At 43.7% G+C, this 22,610-nt stretch overlaps 2 protein-coding genes across 5 annotated transcripts in view; both read right to left on the bottom strand.

The window, feature by feature from the left end:
* LOC133129773 (zinc-alpha-2-glycoprotein-like) overlaps positions 1-22,610 on the bottom strand; it is a 53,139-nt gene that overhangs the window by 19,968 nt on the left and 10,561 nt on the right. The window lies entirely within an intron of this gene.
* LOC133129643 (major histocompatibility complex class I-related gene protein-like) lies at positions 1,189-18,193 on the bottom strand. Of its 3 annotated transcripts, none has more exons than XM_061243869.1 (6): positions 17,884-18,193; positions 3,836-4,075; positions 3,372-3,656; positions 2,653-2,925; positions 2,087-2,210; positions 1,189-1,736 (listed from the first exon to the last, which is right to left on the bottom strand). In XM_061243869.1, exons 2-6 carry the CDS (start codon positions 3,960-3,962, stop codon positions 1,691-1,693), a joined length of 855 nt encoding a protein of 284 aa, XP_061099853.1. In that variant the 5' UTR covers positions 3,963-4,075; positions 17,884-18,193; the 3' UTR covers positions 1,189-1,690. The 3 variants fall into 3 exon arrangements, with proteins under 3 accessions (XP_061099853.1, XP_061099851.1, XP_061099852.1); XM_061243867.1 differs by lacking the exon at positions 17,884-18,193 and adding an exon at positions 6,222-6,468; XM_061243868.1 differs by lacking the exon at positions 17,884-18,193 and adding an exon at positions 6,110-6,212.

Below are 22,610 nucleotides of genomic sequence, written 5' to 3'. Positions count from 1 at the left end.
TACTTCACGCATCCAGGCTTGACGGGGCATGCTGACCATGCCACTGCTACTGTAGGAGTCCAGTGGCTCGCCATCAAGGTACAGAACGGCAGTGTACTCACGAGTACTCAGAGCAGTGTACAAATGATAGCTAGTGTCGTGTCTACGAAACGACACAATTCTAAATCCAATCTCTAATTTGTCGAAAAATTACTTCACGAGGGAAATTACTTCTTCAGGGAAATCCCCCTCTCGCTTTCAGCGCGAGGGGGATTTCCGCCGTGGTGTCTTTTCCCTCGTGAAGTTGTTTTTCGACAAATTAATGAAATGAATGGACGGACTAATAACTTTCCAGGTGTATAAACACATTATGCATGTATTTTTCCACTAGACATATATCGTAAGACAAAGCTGGCATGTCGCACATTTCGTTTTAATTGTAAAACGTAATATTATTTTGCTTGCAAGGTGGATAGCTGCTTTGGCAAGCTAGCTACCGACCGAGCCGGAATCATCGGTGTGTGACAGTAGAATCGGTGTGTAACAGTACGAGTAATGTTTTGACTCCCCAGTGTAATAATTTAAGAAATGTTTTGGCATAAACGACAATGCACATGGCTAGCTGGGAGTCAGCAATGGCATCTCAGTCGCTTATTTAAAATATATTACAATTTAAAGCATACTTTATGTAACTTCCCATATTCTCAAACCTTGTGATTTGTTGTGTATTGTCAGTTTGGTATAATACAATTTGAATTAACTGTTGTTTCATTGTAATATTTATCAGAGAAAGAAGGATCTCCTTGAAATAGGAATGGTAGGTTTGGGTAAGAGATTCAATGTGTTTATGCATGCTTTGTAGCTTTGTCCTGTCATCCATCCATCGCTGCCTAGCTGTGGCTTTCATCCTGCACCCCCTGGTGTACTGGCACTGGGCAAATTAATGGCATTACTGTAGATGCACTTTCTAATGTACATCACTAACAACCATAATAACTATGGCACCTATTTGGGCTGGGCTGCTTGTAATCGTAGTTAAACAGCATCTCATTTCAATGCTTGATTGACACAAACACTGAGGTTTTTTTAAGTTTACTTTATTTTAGGTAATCTAATCTCTGCAAAGGCGATCCTGCTGTCGTAGAGGTCCCACGCCCACTCCGCCCGCCTCCACCTCCACCTCCCACCACCGCCTCCCCCCGCCTCCACCTCCAGCCACCGCCGGCAGAGAAGAGGAGGGACAGGCCCAAGCCACAGCCTCTTTGAGCTGAACCAGCGCACTCTCTCCCAGTGGTAAGTGGTGGCACGATGCAGAACTTGTATGCCGTAACCCTGCGATGTGTAACTTTCTGCTGACTGACATGCTAACATGTGGTGTTTATCGCTCTCAGGTTCTCCCCGGAGGCCGAAGGCGTGGGAGAGAGCTGTGCTTCAGCAGGACGTGGTGGGTACCCGCGTCCCTGCCATTGCGTACCAGCAGCTGCCTCCACCACGGCGGCTCCTTCAGGGTGACGAGGCGACCGGACAAGCGGCCTTTGTCTTTGTCACCCCAGAAGACCGATCGCGCGTAGCCACCCAGCGAGGAAGGTGCACGGTCTCCTTGTGGTGTCTGTGGCCCCAGTCGTACCTTCAGGTGCACTGCCATGGTCACTCTTTTGTCACATTTCAGTGAGGGAGCTGAGTTTCATTCAATCTGGGTTACATCTGTGCATCAATGAATTCCAGAGGCATCCCGACTCTTCCGTCCCATGATATAGCTGCAGGGGAAAGGAAGTGGAGGTAGACCTTTTAGGAACCAGCAAGTGGCCATTTACGCTTAGCCTTCACAAAACTCATTTCTTTAGTACCAACAGTATCTTTACAAATGGGGTCTCTTACAATGCACCGATATAGTTTTTTCTTACTTGTGTTTTGGCCAGTACATAATCCAGAAAATCTAAAGTTGTTGAATTTCTATCAGCCATCTCTCCTTTACTGCACATATAATTTATTCAATTGGATATAATATAAATGTATAAACTTATTCTATGGTCTAACAGACTAGATAAGATGTTAGGAATGCGACTTTAGGGTCATAATGGCATGGAGAATATCTCCTGTTTCTCACCTGTGCCTTCTGCACCTTAGTGTCAGTGTGAAAATAAGAAACACTGCAAACGGCACTATAAGAACATCGTGACGTCTAGTGATATGGTCTTGTCTAGTTTCAGCCAGGCCCCATATCACCCCATCTGCAAAGGCAACAAGTAAATGGTAAATGGTTGGCATTCATATCGCGCCTTTATCCAAAGCGCTGTACAATTGATGCTTCTCATTCACCCATTCATACACACTCACACACACCAATGGCGATTGGCTGCCAAGCAAGGCGCCGACCAGCTTGTCAGGAGCATTTGGGGGTTAGGTGTCTTGCTCAGGGACACTTTGACACAACCCGGGCGGGGGATCGAACTGGCAACCCTCCGACTGCCAGACGACTGCTCTTACAACCTGAGCCATGTCGCCCCTACAAGTACAGCAATATTATCATTTTACATCCACACGAATGGTTCAGGCCACACTTTTGAACAGTGGTCATTAGATGCGGTCACTATTTTGTACCTACAGCAATAATAATCTGATCTGATTTTGTAAGCGGCATTAGTGGAAACGGGTTACAATAGGTGGCTTTACCCCATTTGACAGTGAGATTTGTGGAGAGGACTCCACAGCTGTATGGTGCCTCAGTGCTGTTAGAGATGTCCAGGCTCTTTCTCAGCTGGCAGGTCCCGTCCTCGTTCGGTCTGATCCCAGAGGACCAGAGGCCGTCGTCTTCAGTCAAGATGTCTTCATCCCGATAAAGCTCCACCGTCGTGTTCCCGCAGCGAAATCCTGAAACCAGGCAGGTCAGAATAACCTTCCCAGGGTTCCGGGACAGCTTGGCAAACACCGAAGCATTGGGCTGAACTGAAACGAGAAAAAGGAAAAGGCACATTTTTTAACAAAGAAAGGCCCCTTGTCTAATTTCAATCAATGATGTGAGCAGTAACACAGGTCTGTATTTATATTTTCAGGTAGCTTGCATTGAAATGGGAAAAGGAAACTTTATTCTGTTTGTGTCTGTTTTGAAAATGTTGGTAAAACCCCTTGAGGTCACATTTTAAATAAAACCATTCTTACTTTTAAGAGCACTAAGCGAGAAGAAACATCACTGACAGCTTAAATCTCAAATACACGTCAACAAATTTGCTGGTGTACTCTATGGGGTTTCTTCTGGCTAACTGATCTCACAATACCTAAAAGCGGCAGGAACGTGAATAACCCCCATATACTTCATACTTTGTGAAGTTCTGTTGTGATATTGTGATAATATTCCATTTCAGTATACTGCAGTAAGGGACTGTGGTACTAACATGTCTTCTGGCTCTCCTTTTCTTCCATGAACAAACTGCGCAAAAGACTAGACACACAGATGTGCTTCATGTATTTCTCAGTTTCCATGGTGTTGTTCTGGTCCCTGTTCCACTTCTTTGCAATGGGGAGAGCGGACTCTGCTGAAGCCACCCACTGAAGCCTGGTGAGCTGGAAGTACAGGAAGTCTTCTCCGTTCAATCCGTACTGAGCAAAGGCCTCTGTAACGCTCACATGAGGCTCCCGCTCGATTCTACAGCCAAATCTCCCCTGCAGGACCACAGCACCTGAAACATGGATGTAAACGATGCAGCAGTTACCTCCATGTACAGCCTGGCACTTTCATGGAACATTAAACATGGCGGACATGGTATGTTTAAATGATGAATAATAATAATTTCACTCAAAAAAGATCACTCACTCCACTCACTCAACTCACTCAACTCACTCAACTCACTCAACTCACTCATGTAAGGTCCTGTGTGGTTGAAGATGTCCGCCATGCCTCTGTCCCATTGCTGCATATTTAGGCCTTTGGTTGAGTTCCAGATATAACGGCCAGGTACTTCACGCATCCAGGCTCGACGGGGCATGCTGACCACGCCACTGCTACTGTAGGAGTCCAGTGGCTCGCCGTCAAGGTACAGGACGGCAGTGTACTCACGAGTACTCAGAGCAGTGTAGGTACCAACAAGGGAGTGAGGAACTGAACGACAAGGAGACAAGTCAAAAGGTCAAGGCCAGGAGTCCAAGAGACAGGGTTTTTTTTTTTTTTTTTTTAAACCCCATCTGGCGACCACAAAGAAATCCATCACAATCTGTAATATCCCATCTTCTCTCTGAGTTGATCAAGGGCCGTGTCTGAAATGGCTTCATTTCCTACTGTTGAGAATACAAGCTGTACACAACGTGTATGTAACTTGTTTACTCAGTAGGAGGTAAGTAAGCTGATTTGGAAAGTCTGTGAAAATGACCTAGCATTACATCTTTTGAGACAGCCAGCTTCACAGACACAGATTAAGGCTTGTAGGAATTTGGTCCTTTGTGAAGTAAAACAAGTAGTCCGATATTCAGGTTAGCAACAATGTATTAAGATAGCAAAAATAGTCTTTAATTACAGTATGAAGCATACCGGGTAAAAGCAAGGCAGTTCAATTACAAACTCATGTTAGAAAGGAATGAGCTTTTATGCCCCAAACCTCCTGATGTAAAATACAGGTAGTTGTCCCTGATTGGGTGACAGGCAGACGAATACACATTATTTTGTCTGCATATCATGTGAGCAAGGAACCCAAATGGTCATTGTCAGCAAAGCAGACGGTGAACCCCCCTTGATCATTCAGTATGGGCTTTCTAACCCCCCTTGATCATTCAGTACGATTGAGGTGTTAGGTGACCATCCAAGAACGATGAAGCAGGAAATGTATTCTTCCCTCCAGGCTAGTCTGAGATTCTCCATGCAAAACTGTTTAGTCCAGGACTAAACTCAATTTGTGTCTATTAACTGGCACTTACAATTTAAAAACAACGTTTGTTTATTGTTCATGTCAAATTTTAAAAATTGCAGTATACAACATATTGCACCACATCACTGCCTTGGAGATGAGTTAGTCCCCTGCAAATATGTTAATTGATGATAATGTTTTTGTATGATATCCATTAGAACACAAGAATGGCCTTGTTCAATCGAAATGGAGGACTACTTCAAAGATTTGCGTATACTGTACCTCTGCCCAACAAGTAAAATATGAGAATCAGCACTGTGTGACCACATACGAATTGCTTGATTACAACAGTGGAAATAAAACATTCATCACAAAAGGGAGAAAAAGGCAAAGGTGTACAAACCTCTGACTGGTACTGTGTATCAATAACAATAAATAAAAAAATTAGGAATAATAACTAACCAACCCCTCCTCAAGTGATCTCTCAAAATGCAGTAATGTTAATTCTGATGTTATTACCAACAAGGATGAAATGGTAAACTGTTTTAACCAACAATTTCTCTCATCTGGCACTTTATTTCAGTATCTAACTCATCCATCCATGGTGTGTCTAACGTACACGCATCATATACGCGATCCTACCTCCTAAATTTTGCAGAAATGCAACTAAAGGAAAATAATTCAAATTCAACACGCCCGAGTTTTTATCAATTCAAGTGTGCAACAGGTCTACACAAATTATATACAAGGCACGGATCAAGCTAGTGTAGGAAAAATTCACAGAACAAGATGTTCTTCCCCCGTTTTATGACAATCGATCACAAGTCAAAATCAGACTAAAACATCAAACCGTTAGAGTTCAGCATGCTGGTTCCTCCAAAACTCTCAAAGCTTCATGCCAAAAAGTATACCATAATAGAATATAAGCTCCGCATCAGCGACCATTATATAATATCAGCTCCGCATCAATCAGCGACCATGATATAATATCAATATATAATAAAGCCAAACAAACAAATAAACAAACAACAAAGCAAAGGTGACGAAACTTAACTATCCAAACACTGCTTACCTAGCCAACTAAAAATACCGATACACAAAGTATGCGGACTGGCGCTGGTGTCGAAGCTCTCGTTCTCAAATACATTTTTAAAAAATCGTAAAAATGTGAACTTGGTAAGGAAATGCTCAAAAAACCTTCAGCTTGTCGGAAATATAATGACATATCAGGTATTGTTGTCAAAAGATATAGCTAATGAAGGTTAAATACCCTATTCCCGCTGTGTTTTGCTTACCCCCGACAACAGCGAACGTTACGCTCCAGTCGACAGAGGTAATAAAGTCGGCACATCGAATTTTCAAACGCTACATTCAGAGTAGCTCATTCATGAGTAAGACAATACTTGCCTGCTTCAATGCAGCAAACAGCGTAGATACCGAAGAAAACTGTAGACACACAACTAAACATGTTACACAAATTAATCCACGGCCTACTCATCAGAGACGACTCGCTGTCATTCAGTCTGTAGCGAGGGGGCGTGTATACTAAAAAAGATAGGCAGGCAATCGCTAAGAATTGCTTTGGAAAAACCACACATACAAAAGTCAGTTCAAATGTAACACTGTATCGGTCAATGATTTCTCTTCTTTTGAAGTGCTCATGTTTACTCTGTATTGCAATGCTCCTGTTCCGTGTGTGGTGGTTTATCGCCCCTCCCCCCCAAACCAAACAAGGATTTTATTTTAGAATTCTCATTTCTTTTATCTTTTTTGGTGTTAAAATATGACAAATTGATTATTGCTGGAGATTTCAATCTTCACGTGGATGACGTATCAGATTCGGCTTCCACCGAATTCTTGGAACTAACAGATTATTTTAACCTAGTGCAACACGTGTCAGGTGCAACGCACAATAAAGGGCACACGCTAGATTTAGTGTTTACGCTTGGTCTCGAACTAAATAGCCTTGAGAAGAAAGACATTTGTGTCTCAGATCATCTCAGCATTTTATTTGATGTCCAACTTCCAGTTATATGTACAAATGATAAATGTGTTTTTCGTTCTCGATTCATCAACATACAAACAGCTGAAATGTTTTCTTCAGCATTTGAAAACCGTATAGTTAATTGTACCCCGCTATTAGACACAGAGGAATTAGTAAAACATTTGAATAGTGTATGCTTGGACATCTCTCCTTTTAAAATTAGGTCAAAGTCAACCGTAAAGAGACTCCCTGGGCTTTACGATAATGATTTACAAAATTTAAAGAAAGAACAAAGGCAAGCTGAACGAAAATCTAATTTACTTGCTGACTATCTTCAAATGAAAGATTTGTTTACAAAATTCAACCAGGCAGTTAAAAATTCAAGGGAGAAGTATTTTTCGAACTTGATATCTGTCAATAGTCGTAAGCCAAGATGTTTGTTTCAAACTATCGACTACATTTTAAATCCCTCTCCGAATGTTTTTTCTGAATCCTTATCTGAGCTCTGCCAGAGGTTTTAAACATTTTGTATTGAAAAGATCGATAATATCAGAATTAGAATCACTCCCTCTGCTCACATTATGAATGTTTCTTGCCATACCTCTGCTACATTTAGCTCATTTGAATCCATTGCAATGGTAGACCTAAATGATATTATTTCTGATATATCCTCCAGTCCTATGGATGTCATCCCGGCTAAATTCCTGAAGGATGTTCTAGGTCCAGACATTGTTTTGATTATAAATAGCTCATTGGCCTCAGGGTGTGCACCCTCTCATTTTAAATGTGCTTCAATCCAGCCTCTTCTTAAAAAAACAAATTTAGATGCTTCACTTTTAAATAATTTTAGGCCTCATTCAAAGCTTCCTTTTATTTCAAAAATTCTAGAAAAGGTGGTCTCTAAACAATTGATAGCATTTATGAACAAAAATAGCCTGTTCGAAAAATTCCAGTCAGGTTTTCGGGCATGTCACAGCACAGAGACTGCCCTGTTAAAGGTAGTTAATGATCTACTGCTGAATGCAGACTCTGGTGAAACATCCATTTTAGTTCTTCTTGATCTTAGTGCAGCGTTCGATGGGGTTGAAAATCTAAAGTTGTAAAATTTCAATCAGCCATCTCTCCTTTACTGCACATATAATTAATTCAATTGGATATAATAAAAATGTATAAACTTATTATTTGGTCTAACAGACTAGATAAGATGTTAGGAATGTGACTTTAGGGTCATAATGGCATGGAGAATATCTCCTGTTTCTCACCTGTGTGTGAGTGTCAGTGTGAAAATAAGAAACACTGCGAACGGCACTATAAGGTCATAGTGATGTCTAGTTTCAGCCAGGCCCCATATCACCCCATCTGCAAAGGCAACAAGTAAATGGTAAATGGTTGGAATTTATATAGCACCTTTATCCAAAGCGCTGTACAATTGAGGCTTCTCATTCACCCATTCAGGAGCATTTGGGGGTTAGGTGTCTTGCTCAGGGACACTTCGACACTGCCCGGGCGTGGGATCGAACCAGCAACCCTCTGACTGCCAGACGACTGCTCTTACTGCCTGATTCAAAGTAATTGGGGGAAAAAGGTCAAAAGAATTACCAACAAAAAAAAAAAACAGCAGAGGTGTGCAAAACTGCTCATGGAAATGTGCACATATAAAAGGCATAACGCCCTCCTGTGTGGCTTCGTTTCAGCCCTGGCCAAACCGCCAGCCCGTGAGAGGAAGCAGATGTTTTATTGCCCCTCAGCTGTGAAGCCGCAGTGGTAGCAAACGCCTCGTCTCTCACTGTCCCAACCGCTCTGTTACCCCACCCCCATATCTATCTTTCCATCTATCTATCTTTCACTTTAGCTTTTTTTATTTCTTTTGGGGGGGGGGGGTGTGAAATCTTTCTTGCAGCTTCTATCGTCTTTTTCCCTCTCTTTCTCTCTCACCCTCGCTCTTCTCCTTTTTCTGTCTCCCTGTTTGATTAGTGCCGGGGTTGATGGGTTTCACTGCCGGGGTTGATGGGTTTCAGTGCCGGGGTTAAAACTCTCCGTGTTTGTAATGTGACTCACAAATACTCAAAGTATTTGTCTGCTGGTCTTAGTGAGTCAGACCTGCGTCCAACCGCCACTACAAAGACAATAACTATTTAGTCACCAGTAAATTTCCTTCAGGTTGCTAGTATACGTATGTCAAGAAATATTCAGTATTCTCACCCATGTTTAGAACAAAAATTCTGTTTCTTTTTGATGTTGTACATTCTTGTTATCCTTACGGAGGTGAAATACTCAAAAAATGTATCGATGTGAAATTTTGAATCAAGGTATTAACCTGCAGCACTTCTCAGTATATACAGGCATGAGGATTAAGTTTAGTCCTGGATGGAATTCAGTTTTGTGTGGAGAATAACCATTCAAAATGGTTATTTTGTTATTTAGCTGACGTTTTATCCAAGCGACTTACAGTTGATTAGACTAAGCAGGGTACAATCTTCCCCTGAAGCAATGTGGGGTTAAGGGTCTTGCTCAAGGGCCCAACGGCTGTGCGGATCTTACCATGGCTGCACCGGGGCTTGAACCAGCAACTTTCCAAGTCCTACTCATGTACCTTAGCTGCTAGGCTACAGGCTGCCCCAAATTTAATATACTACAGTTTTACAGTCACTTTAGTGCTGATCCCACAAGTTTGTGTACAATTTGACACAAGACTCAAAACAGTCAGCACTTGTAACACAGCCCGTTTGCCTGTTCAAAGCATGCATTGTGCATTCATATCTTTTAAGACATCTTGCACTTCCAAAGTTATTGGTTCAAATACCTAATTTTTTTTTAAACATAATTTCTCAGTCAGGCCGAGCCACCAAAAAACTATACATTTCTACCGCCCAATTGCCTGACTCAAAAGACTGCATCTACTATAATGCCACTGGTTGTTAGTGTTTTTCAGATCATTGTTCTTTGACTGACAGAAAAATCTTGTTGGAAGAAAACTAGTGCTGATGTTTTGATGCTGTGTTTAATACTTGCGCATGTGTGCAGTGTTTTGGTAGTTTTGGTGCATTGTGTGCATGAAATTAACTATTGTGCCAAGCTGAAGGAATTATAGTCACAGAAATCCTCACCTGCAGTGAAAGACATTGACATTTTATTGACCTCCTCCTCTTCCCCCTCCTCTCACTGCTTGATCTCTATTCTAACATGGATCACCTGCCAACTCGGGTCAAATAGCCCTGTTGTCAAGGATGATGATGAAATATCACATCCACAGATAAAGCAGTAAAGTCGATCATGTCCCAAAGTAATTGCCGTCAATCAATTTCTTTATCCTAGAGCAGGGGTCACCAACCTTTTTGAAACTGAGAGCTACTTCATGGGTACTGAGTCATACTAATGGCTACCAGTTTGATACACTCTCAAATAACAAATTTGCTCAGTTTGCCTTTAGTTATACATTATTAATAATGATTAATGATACTCATCTATGTGAAGACACTGATCACGTTAACGGTTTCTCACAATAATTATCAACAATGACAACAAGGTGGGAAACAGATATCAATATTCAGCACTTTATTTCTATTAATCTCAGCAATTGTTAATGATCACTTACATCACTACATTTCATAGGTAAATGTCCCATTTTCACTAGCCACTGACAAACCCTTTTAACAAATCATGAACTATGTTGCCCCATGTTTCAAAAAGTCATCAATTATGTAATGTTAAAGAAAAATCAACTTACAAATTTTTAAATAAATCTTGTCACATTTTGAACTAATTACCAAATCTACGGCATTTTTAACAAAATTATAACTGTTACATGTCATGAACACACTTTTAAATTGAACACAATTCTTCAATATTTTAATTCAACTTTGCCATGGCACTGCCATGTTGCCACTGACAACATCTCGTATCTGTTTCTTTGTTAGTGGGAAGACTGGCATTGCATGCTGTTCACCAGTGTACTGTAATCTGGTGTGTAACTTGACACTGCAACTGTGAGTGAGTCTTTAAGATGTGCATCAGTGAGGCGTGTTCTGTGTTTGTTCTTGATGAAGTTCATGTCAGAAAACGCTGATTCACAGAGATAGGTTGAACCAAACAGGCTTCATAGCTGCTGTGCATACACTACTGTACTTCTCTGTGTCAACAAGGCACCAAAAGTTTGGTGCAGCCTGGTAGGCTTTGAGGTGGAGGTCATTTTGCAATGTTATGATTTCAATCTCCACCTGTCCAGCATCCAAACTGAATGTTGCACTTAGTTGCTCAGCAAAGCATGTTGTGTTCACATTCATGAAAGGATTGTAATGTTGGGGGTGACGGAGAGCCAGTTGCGACTAGGAGAAAACCCCTTCCAAAAGCGCACACGCGAACGTGTTCGCCACTAATACTCCCAAAACACAACGGAACTGAATACTTTCCTTCTCCCGAGACAGAGGGAGGAACAAAAACAAACCCGAAGGCGACTCAGAATAACTAAACAGAAAAGAAGCCCAAAAACTGGCTGAGGAGAAAATAAAACAACCTTTAAAACTGGGCGAAATAACAAACCAAACTTGGTGCTTGTGAACCCTCAGTGATGTAGTGGACTGAGGAAATCCCAAAAAGAAAATACAACCTAGCGAAAAAAATGCTAGGCACAATAAAATAAAACCCACGAGACGCAGCTCGGGAATAAAAGACAAACAAAAATACAGTTACCGGGGACACCGTCCCTCTACCCACGACTCACACGAGTCTCAAATAAAAAGAACAAAGAACCTTAAAGGAAGGCGCCAGTGAACAAGAGCGACCAACTGTACGCCAACCTTACCCGTAATAGCAATCACAATACTACCAGCACAATACCGGACTCATAGAGCAAGAGTCTACCCTGTGCTTTTACCGGCTTGGTATAAGAGCAAACAGTTAAATACACAAGCACTGAACGGAAGGCAGGACTGGGTTTAAATAGTCTCCCGGGAGGTAATTCCCCTGAAGTAAATGAGGATCAGGTGAAATCAATGATCCTCAGCCCTCAGGTGGTGACCAGGGGTATTACCTCCCACCCTGACAAGGATTGGAAATGAATGACACACATGGCTCAAGCTGATCAAGGTCACAAAACCTATTCTCAAACTCTTGCCCAAGTCTGTTTATGACTTCACAGTACTTTTCTGCAACTTTGTCAAATGTCTCAGATGCAGAAGCATTGTCTTTCAGCACCGACTGCACAGAGGGAAAGTGCAGCACCTTTTTTCTCTGTAAATCCACAGAGAAAATGTTCATCTTGGCTTTAAATGCATTTAAAGCACTTATCATATCAACAACAGTCTTGCCTTTGCCTTGCAGCTCGCAGTTCAAGTGGTTTAGTTTCCCAGTAATGTCCGTCAAAAATGCAAGGTCAAGTGTCCACTCTGCAGTGAGACGTCTTCGCCTTTGGACTGCGTGAACTCGAACAAAAAACGAAGTAAAACTCGTCCTCTGCTGAGCCATCGGTTCTCTGTGTGTAGCATCAGGTCACCATATTCAGCTGACCTCTCCTCCAATGGCGCCTTGAAAATCCTGTGCTGTTTTGCTTTGGAGCGGATGTTGTTTATGATTTTCACAACGGGAGTCATCGCGTGCCCAAAGCCGATCACTTTTGCACATAACGCCTGCTGGTGAATGATGCAGTGGTAATGCAGAAATTTTGGGAAGTCTGGGTCACCTTTACAGTGAGCGATGAAACCTGTATGTCGGCCGATCATAGCAGGAGCCCCGTCTGTAGTCACCGCTACCAGCTTTTCCAATGGTACCTTTTTCTGCACAAAAACTCCTTCACCGAGTTATAAATGTCAACTCCCCTCGTAGTTGTCTTTAAGGGCAGTAGTGTCAGGAGTTCTTCTCTTGTGGAGAAATCTTCAAACACCATCCGGATAAAAACCAACAGCTGCGCTGTACTGCTGCTGTCCACGGACTCCTCACACTGGATGCTAAACCACCTGCACTTCGCCAGATCCCGGTCCAGCTGATCGGCCAAGTTACCGGACATAGCTGACACTCGTCTAGCCATCGTAGATGCCCCCAGTTGGACGTCGGAGAGAGTGGAGATTAGATCGGTTCCATTTTTCTCATCTTTAAGTACAGTGTTAGCAATTATCATCATTGCTTCTTTGACAACTTCTCCGTCTGAAAATCCCTTCTTCTTGATCAGAAAATGTGTAGCTCTAAACGAGGCTTCGGTTGCTTTTTGTGACTTTTTCGCCGGCCTCGTGAAAAAAGACTGTTTACCCAAAGTTGCCTTTAGCTCACAGGCTTTTTCTGCCCGTAGTGCGCTTCCCAGTGGGTAGTTAGCATGTTGGCTTTTGTGACACGTAGTGAAGTGTCTCTCCACATTGTGCCGCTTTGCCGTCGCCACAGTCGCCCCGCAAATGAGACACACGCAAGTTTCTTTCACAGTCGTAAAAAAGAACTCCTCCTCCCATTCGTTGTGAAAGTGATAATTTTTCTTTCTTTTTTCTGCCATGTTTTTGCGGTAAGATACTGCATTCAGCGCCCATCTAAGCTGACAGTATTGTATATCTAAACTTCATGTATAATAAACATATTTTTAAGGTATTGTCATTTTTAAATCTATATAAATGCAAGTGTGATAAAAAAAAAAATAGCAACAGAATAAAATTAAATTTTAGATGCGGCTCACTAGTGAGTTGTGCTATTTTTAGAACAGGCCTGCGGGCGACTCATGTGGTCCTTGGGGGCGACCTGGTGCCCGCGGGCACCGTGTTGGTGACCCCTGCCCTAGACCCTCTTGTGACACATCGCAGTGGAGGATAAAGGGCTTTTCAACGTCTGGGTAGCCCAACACTGGTGGCTGAGAGAGGAAGTCAATCAGCTGGCAGAGGACCTGTTGATGTTCAGCTGTCCACTTGACTGGATGAGAGGAGGGCAGGTGGGAGCCCCTTCTTCCCTTGTCCTTTCTCTTTTGTTTGGGCTTTCCCTCCGCTGTCTTCTCCGGAGTGAGGAGATCATAGAGAGGCCTTGGAATTCGGGAAAAGTTAGGGATGTAGGGCCGGTAATATGATATAAATCCCAACATTTTCCTGAGCTCTCCGATGGCCGTTGGTTTCCTATCCTTCAGTGCGTGGACAGGGGCCACATCATCGAGGTCCATTGTGTAGCCATCCTTTCTCACAAGCCTTCCTAAGAACCTCACTTGGGTTCTGAAGAGTTCACATTTTCTTGCCGTCAGCTTGATCCCATGGCTCTTGTAGCGATGTAAGACTCTCCTTAGGTCTCGAAGGTGATCATCGAATGTGCTTGAGTGGACCAGATTGTCATCTAGTAGGGCTGACAAATTTCATCCCTCAGCCCTGTCAGACATTCCTCCATGGACCTCTGGAACGCTGCTGGTGCTGAAGATAGTCCGAATGGGATCCTCACCCATTCATATAATCCCCACGGGGTGATGAATGCAGCGAGTGGGCGGCTGGACTCTTCAAGGGACCCCTGGTGATATGCCTTCCCCTGATCCAAGACAGAAAACCAGGCGCTCCCCTTCAGACTGTCGAGCATGTCTTGGATGCGTGGTATCGGATGGCGGTCAGGGATGGACTTCTTGTTCAACTCCCGATAGTCACAGCAGAGGCGGAGGCTTCCATCCTTTTTCCACACACACACGATTGGGCTTGAGTAGGGTGACTTTGACTTTGTTATCCAGCCTCTGTTCAGCAAATCCTCAAGGTACTCCTGCACTTCTTTGTGAAGCGGCTTTGGAACGGATGTGTATGTCCGTCTCACTGGTGTTGAATCACTCAGGCGGATTTTGAGCTGGAGTGATGGAATAGTCCCCACGTCATGGTCATCCCGTGCAAACACACTGCTCTCCTCCCGCAGAAGCTCTCTCACCTTTCTCTGTTGTTCTGGTGTTCGATGGTCCAGAGGGACAGGCGGGTCCCATAGTAGCCCTGTTGCATTTCTGTTTACAGGTCTGAGTTCTGCACTTGTTGTGGAGGAGGTCTCGGGGTTTGCTGGGTCCATTGCAATAGCTCCATCCACTTCCATTGGCTTCACGGCTGCAGGGTAGATGGCTTTTATCCTTTGGGTCTGCCCCAAGAGAGTCCGTGGCGGGACTGTGACGTCATGAGCCGTGTTGTTGGTCACTGGGACAGTGATGCGTTCCCTTCTGTAAACATACAATGTTTTCATCTACCTTCAGGCCCTCTGGCCACTTTGGGTTTACATTAGGCTCAAAAAGAACACTGATCTGCTTGGAGGGGCCCTGCTCTCACACCACATTTCACCGTTTTTGTCTGGCCCGCAGGAATAGTCATACTCTCTCGCCCCACTTTAACCATCCCCTCACCTTCCATATCATCTCTGCTCTTGATCAGCTTTACGAGGACTTCTGCCTTCTTGCAGTCAATAGAGAATGCGACGCTCAGTGCCTTTGTGATTACACTTGGCGGCTGTCCAGCTCCAGACTCTAGCAGCTGTTCGTGGGGACTCCTGACTGTCCTGTTTGATGTTAATTAGTTGGTGGTATTGTGGCACCCCTGCTCCTGCATGTTGTGCCACGTGGGTGGAGAACCCTGGAGGGACCCACGCAGAGCAACCGCACAGACGTCACGCATTAGGAGAGGTCTGGGAAGGAGTGTATCTTCCTAGAGAGGTGATGGGAAGATCAGCACCTTGGAGAGAGATCCCTCTACCTGCAGTCCAGGACCCCGGACAGCAACCCCAAAGACCCGGAACGGACGGCGGACACGTGAGCCAAATAAAATCCCATCCTACTTACCCTATATCTTTGTGTTTCCCCCACCCAGCCCGGACGCGGCTGAAGAGGGAAGGAGGGAGAAGGCCCTGGAGCATACCCCGGTCTGGGAAGAACCTTAGTTTATTTTTGCCTGAACGGCCCCTTTTATTTCTCCAGTTTTCCCCTCCCCTTGCCCTGAGGGGGGGCGCTATCACCAATACCCCGGGAAAAAAAAAACACAGAAAAAATAAAAAGAATAATTTTTTCTGATATCTGCTATCTCCTGTGTCTGGTTTCCAGCTGCGCCCACCCACTGCACCTCAGGATCCACCCCGAGGCACCACAGTATATGTCCACAGAGCTATCCTCTTTGAAATTGCCCTTCAGAACGGTCCTCAGTTGAGGGAGGGCGAGTTCAGTTTTGATCTCAAGCATATCACGGAGATTCAACCCAGGGCTGATGGCTCGGATTACAGCCTCCATTATCTCCAATTCACTGTGGCCTTTTCTCACCCCCATGTCAATTTGGTGCATCAGATTTGTGTAAGACAACTTGTCTTTCTGCCCCCGTTCTCCTATTTGGCCATTTATCTTAAAGTCTCGGCGTATGGTCACTTCAGGGGGTTGGATTACTGATGGGGTTGGGTTTAAAGGTTGTCTAGGTCTACTGGGTTCTTTAAGACTTATTTTTGCACTGAGGCGTGTGATCTCTTCCCCCAGCACTTGTGTGGATGCAGTAAAGTTGGAATGTAAGGCCTGGTATTGTTCCTGTAAACTCGCCAGTTCCGCAGCATCCTTACTAGTACTGTCTGTGCCAGCCTGTGACTCTGCCTCTCTCTTTAATTTCACTAGAGAGGCCCACCAGTTTGGACAGGAACCGGCGTGCTACTTCCTCCTCCTCATCCTCAATTGCTGTATCCTCTGCTTTACTTATAAGTCGGATCAGTGCATGCCTCCTTACCTGGTCTTCAGTGGGGATTTTTACAAAAACACACACCTCTCTTAACTGGTCCAGCCCTAACTGCAGGAGGGTCTCACTCAGCCCGTCTTGCAGCTGCTCCAGTTCTATGGTCACGTGTTCTCACTCTGCTCCCCCGCGAATCATCGGTTAGATGGCGGCACTGATCCCGGGTTTCGGCACCAAGATTTGTTGCACACTTGCAAGGACGACGCTTACAAGGGTGTTGTGTAGTTCATTTTATTCTCCATCTGTTAGAAATAACATCATTGTAGAGACGCTGTATCAGTGTGGTTCACATTCTGCTCAACTGCCTTCTGACCACCAATCAAAACAAGAGCGCCAATAAGTACATTCATTCAGAACATGCGTAGCCTAGCTCACAGCTAACATAGCTACATATAGAAATCCATTAACGGGGGTGGATGTATCAAAAATAAAACATACATACCTCTCATATTTACAGAGTGCTATCACACTACAAACATAGCCAGGGCTGGACTGGGGCAAAAAATAGGCCCTGCCATTTGGCTCAGACCGGCCCACCACAATCGGTCGGACACCGCCCATCACTACAACATAGTAGTTGAGGTCCTGCTTGCTCTCTCTTTCCTGTTCCTGGCTTACCTCTCTCTCCCTGACAGTCTCGTTTTCTGGGGAGGGCAGCTCAACCTGGTTCAACAACAAGATATGTTTTGATCTTGAAATTCAATCTATGCTTTCTCAAGTTCAATTTGTTTATTTATATAGATATAGCCCCTATATCACACTTGTTTCAAAGGGCTTCTTCACCGAGAAGGCAAAGCCCTTTTTAATACACAGGTCAATGGAAAATAATTTTCCAAATATGGCACCACAATTCTACAAAATCACTACAGTAGTAGCATGATGATAGCCAGTAGCCACATTCCAAAAATGATAGCCATATTCAAAATAACAGAGCTAGTTTGCTACAACAACAACTATTACTACTACTACTAGCCTACTACTACTACTACTACTACAATTAGTCTGCTACGGGGTATAGTCTAATGACCCGGCGTTAGCCTACGTCAGTTGCATCAGACGCTCAAGCTGCCAGGCTAGTTAGCTACATTTTACATCAGTCTAGTCGCTTTAAATCCTCAATCGCGTCGACAATAGTTAATAATAACAGCACATAATATTGTTCCTGAAACCCCCTGCGATAACGTACGATACTGTACTAAATAAATCTGTGAAGGGACCGGTTTGAAAAGAGCGCTCAAATGGTCTGTCAAAATCAGCGCGCTCGCGCTGTTGTTGGACTAGGCTCATCTAGAGTTAGCAATAGCATTAGCCATTCTGTGCTAACATTCATAAGACCTAGCCCAAAAAATTATGGTTACGTAACGTTGCTTAGTGAGACCGAGTGACTGACTGACCGAGTGACTGCTTAGCTTACCTCTTTAGTGCTAGCTATATCCTCCACTGTCACAACTGACTCTGAGTCTGTGTCACTGTCCGACTCGCGTTGCTGCTGACTAACGTTAACGTTAACGTTACTGCTACTGTTACTGCTACTAGCAGCAGTTGCAGAGAACATTTGTGTAATCTTTCTACATTTTGAGGCATCCTCTGCCAACTTTTGGACTTTCTTGTCTCTAATTTTCTGGGCACCTTCTTTGCGCTTTCGATCCATTTCGATCCATTTCTCAACTGACAACAACTTGACAACAGGGAGGAGGGGTCAGGGTTGAGCCTACCAGACGGGAGGGGTTGGGCTGCATGTGATTGGGCCAGCCCACTGTCAGTACAGACAATAAAAAAGATTTTGGGGGCCGCTCGATAACAAAAACATAAAAATTTTTTTTTAAATATAAATAAATAAATCATACCGGCCCAAAACTAGACCGGCCCACATGCCCGCGGGCATGTAGACTATATAGCCAGTCCAGCCCTGAACATAGCTAGTAAAAGGGGTTAAACTGGGTGTCTCGGTGGCGCAGCCTGTAGAGCACTGACCGCATGCTCACCGTCTGACATTTGTCGCATGTCTTTCCCTCTCTCTCGCTCCCATTCTTCCTGTGTCTCTATACTATACTGTCCAATAAAGCCTAAAAAATATCTTTGAAAAAAAAAGAAAAAAAAGGGGTTAAACAGACTGTATTACGCATATAGACAAGTAACGTCACCGTTAGCTACAGACTGAAATTATTTCCGCGGGATTCAGTTAGAAACTAGCGAACTAACCGTCACTTTGCTAACGTCAGTTATAAGCGGAGTCAAGCCGAGCGTCCGAACCCGAATGTCCTAGCAATCCTATAGCGCCCTCTTGTGACAAGAACTAGTATCGCTATAAATAAATAGTTCTCCTTTACTGCTATGCTGGCTGTACAATGAAGGTATTAAATAAATGATAAACATTCATTACATTTGTAAAATAAAAAATTAGATGGGGGGCCACTTAATCCCAGGTTCCCCACATATAGCATACATTTATGTAAATTTTCATATTAGTTTCCCAAACCTTGCTTCCTCCCGCATAACCAGCGGCAATACCCTCCCCCTCTTGGTAGTATTAGATCAGTCAAAGACAAATAAGTACATAAATAAACAAATACATAAAACTACAATCATATGGACATTACAGAACTTTCATCATCTGATGAGGCAGCAGAGGTTTGTTGAGCACCAGAAGATTGCAGGACATGATCGCCATCTACTGGGCGCCGAGAGACTTACATTACATGTAATTTGGCTGACTGGAAGGAGGAGGAAAACAAGTGAACTGGACGACTTCGATTAGATTAGTAACAGTACTTAAATATTGTAAACAATGCACCGTTATAAAAATGATTTCAAAAACCTCTCATCATTAGGCCTACTTTAGTAAATGTACTTCATGTAAAATAATGTGACAGTAAAGCATCTTTGTGACTGTAAAGTGTCTTTTGTGACAGGCTTCTGTGAAAAGCGTGCTACAAAATACAGTCAGGTCGATAAATATTGGGACATTGACACAATTCTCATCTTTTTGGCTCTATACACCACCACAATGGATTTGAAATTAAACGAACACGATATGCTTTAACTGCAGACTTTCAGCTTTAATTTGAGGGTATTTACATCCAAATCAGGTGAACGGTGTAGGAATTACAACAGTTTCTATATGTGCCTCCCACTTTTTAAGGGACCAAAAGTAATGGGACAATTGGCTGCTCAGCTGTTCCACGGCCAGGTGTGTGTTATTCCTTCATTATCTCATTTACAAGGAGCAGATAAAAGGTCTAGAGTTCATTTCAAGTGTGCTATTTGCATTTGGAATCTGTTGCTGTGCGGCACGGATGGTGCAGTGGGTAGCACTGCCGCCTCACAGCAAGGAGGTCCTGGGTTCGAATCCCCATCAGCCGGGGCCTCTCTGTGCGGAGTTTGCATGTTCTCCCCGTGTCTGCGTGGGTTTCCTCCGGGTACTCCGGTTTCCTCCCACAGTCCAAAGAGGCTGATTGGAGAGTCTAAATTGCCCATAGGTTTGAGTGTGTGAGTGTGTGAGTGAATGGTGTGTGTGCCCTGTGATGGACTGGCGACCTGTCCAGGGTGTATTCCTGACTTTCGCCCAATGTATGCTGGGATAGGCTCCAGCCCCCATGCGACCCTGTTCAGGATAAGCGGGTTAAGATAATGGATGGATGGATGGGATCTGTTGCTGTCAACTCTCAATATGAGATCCAAAGAGCTGTCACTATCAATGAAGCAAGCCATCAATCATTAGGCTGAAAAATCAAAACAAACCCATCAGAGAGATAGCAAAAACATTAGGTGTGGCCAAATCAACTGTTTGGAACATTCTTAAAAAGAAAGAACGCACCGGTGAGCTCAGCAACACCAAAAGACCCGGAAGACCACGGAAAACAACTGTGGTGGATGACAGAAGAATTCTTTCCCTGGTGAAGAAAAATTCCTTCACAACAGTTGGCCAGATCAAGAACACTCTCCAGGATGTAGGTGTATGTGTGTTTTCAAAGTCAACAATCAAGAGAAGACTTGACCAGAGTGAATACAGAGGGTTCACCACAAGATGTAAACCATTGGTGAGCCTCAAAAACAGGAAGACCAGATTAGAGTTTGCCAAACTAAAAAAGCTTTTACAGTTCTGGCACAACATCCTATAGACAGATGAGACAAAGAACAACTTGTACCAGAATGATGGGAAGAGAAGAGTATGGAGAAGGAAAGGAAATGCTCATGATCCAAAACATACCACCTCATCAGTGAAGCATGGTGGTGGTAGTGTGATGGCGTGGGCATGTATGGCTGCCAATGGAACTGGTTCCCTTATATTTATTGATGATGTGATTGCTGACAAAAGCAGCAGGATGAATTCTGAAGTATTTCAGGCAATATTATCTGCTCATATTCAGCCAAATGCTTCAGAACTCATTGGACGGCGCTTCACAGTGCAGATGGACAATGACCCGAAGCATACTGCGAAAGCAACCAAAGACTTTTTTAAGGCAAAGAAGTGGAATGTTATGCAATGGCCAAGTCAATCACCTGACCTGAATCCGATTGAACATGCATTTCACTTGCTGAAGACAAAACTGAAGGGAAAATGCCCCAAGAACAAGCAGGAACTGAAGACAGTTGCAGTAGAGGCCTGGCAGAGCATCACCAGGGATGAAACCCAGCGTCTGGTGATGTCTATGCGACTTCAGGTTGTAACTGACTGCAAAGGATTTGCAACCAAGTATTAAAAAGTGAAAGTTTGATTTATGATTGTCCCATTACTTTTGGTCCCTTAAAAAGTGGGAGGCACATATACAAACTGTTGTAATCCCTACACCGTTCACCTGATTTGGATGTAAATACCCTCAAATTAAAGCTGAAAGTCTGCAGTTAAAGGACATCTTGTTCGTTTCATTTCAAATCCATTGTGGTGGTGTATAGAGCCAAAAAGATGAGAATTTTGTCAATGTCCCAATATTTATGGACCTGACTGTAAATTGAATTGAATCAATACTTTAACCCGTATAACCTGTATGGATTGAGGGTGTGTAGCAGGCCAGTGTCTTAGGCATTTCTCCAGGCCTGGAGAGTTTAATCGTACTGGCTCTCAGGCGGTGTTGGAGCTGAGCCAGGAGAGAGAGGCAGTGTCTGCAGAGACACAGAGTGACCCATCCTCCTATACATGGTACAGTGTAAAGATCCTGCCCTCAGGTTCTGAGATCCTCTGTGTTAACTGGACACAGTCAGTGCAGTTAGGAAGAGGCCAGGGGGGGTTCTGCGGAGTCTACCCCACCAGATAGCATTCGGTCGGGGCCATTTTGTTCTCCGTAAAAAAGGCTGCAGGACTTTGCTCCAGGTGCCAGAGGGGCCTCCAGTTAATTTGTCCTCCCGCTCTTCTTCTTGTAGTTTTGAATGGCCACCCAGCTGCATGGTCTCCTTGTGGTGTCTCCACTCCACTCCTCCCAGTGTACAAATGATAGCTAGTGTCGTGTCTAGGAAACGACAGAATTCTAAATCCAATCTCTAATTTGTTGAAAAATAACTTCACGAGGGAAAAGACACCACGACAGTAAGCTCTTCTGAAGAAAGCGAGAGGGGGAATTTCCCTGAAGAGCTTACTGCTTTGGCAAGCTAGATACCGACGGAGCCGGAATCATCGGTGTGTGACAGTAGAATCGGTGTGTAACAATACGAGTAATGTTTTGACTCCCCAGTGTAATAATTTCCTTCGAAATGTTTAAGAAATGTTTTGGCATAAACGACAACAATGCACATGGCTAGCTGGGAGTCAGTAATGGCATCTCAGTCGCTTATTTAAAATATATTACCATTTAAAGCATACTTTATGTAACTTCTCATATTCTCAAACCTTGTGATTTGGTTGCATCTTTATTTTGACTGTGTTTTATGAAGTATTGTCAGTTTGGTATAATAAAATTTGAATTAACTGTTGTTTCATTGTAATTGTACTGTTACTGTAGATGCACTTTCTAATATACATCACTGACAACCATAATAACTATGGCACCTATTTGGGCTGGGCTGCTTGTAATCGTAGTTAAACAGCATCTCATTTCAATGCTTGATTGACACAAACACTGAGGTTTTTTTAAGTTGACTTTATTTTAGGTACGTCTCTGCAAAGGCGATCCTGCGGTCGTAGAGGTCCCACGCCCACTCCGCCCG

The sequence above is a fragment of the Conger conger genome, chromosome 5, assembly GCF_963514075.1.
Source record: "Conger conger chromosome 5, fConCon1.1, whole genome shotgun sequence".
Lineage (NCBI taxonomy): Eukaryota > Metazoa > Chordata > Actinopteri > Anguilliformes > Congridae > Conger > Conger conger.
This window is presented reverse-complemented; position numbering and strand designations above follow the sequence as displayed.

What these genes read in the sequence shown, in the direction of transcription:
- LOC133129643 (XM_061243867.1), bottom strand. Translation starts at nt 6,312, where the DNA reads ATGAGTAGGCCGTGGATTAATTTGTGTAACATGTTTAGTTGTGTGTCT. An exon ending in TGTTTGCTGCATTGAAGCAG is followed by an intron (nt 4,076 to 6,221) that starts GCAAGTATTGTC and finishes CTTGTCGTTCAG; the next exon opens with TTCCTCACTCCCTTGTTGGT. An exon ending in AAAGGAGAGCCAGAAGACAT is followed by an intron (nt 2,926 to 3,371) that starts GTTAGTACCACA and finishes TTCTCGTTTCAG; the next exon opens with TTCAGCCCAATGCTTCGGTG.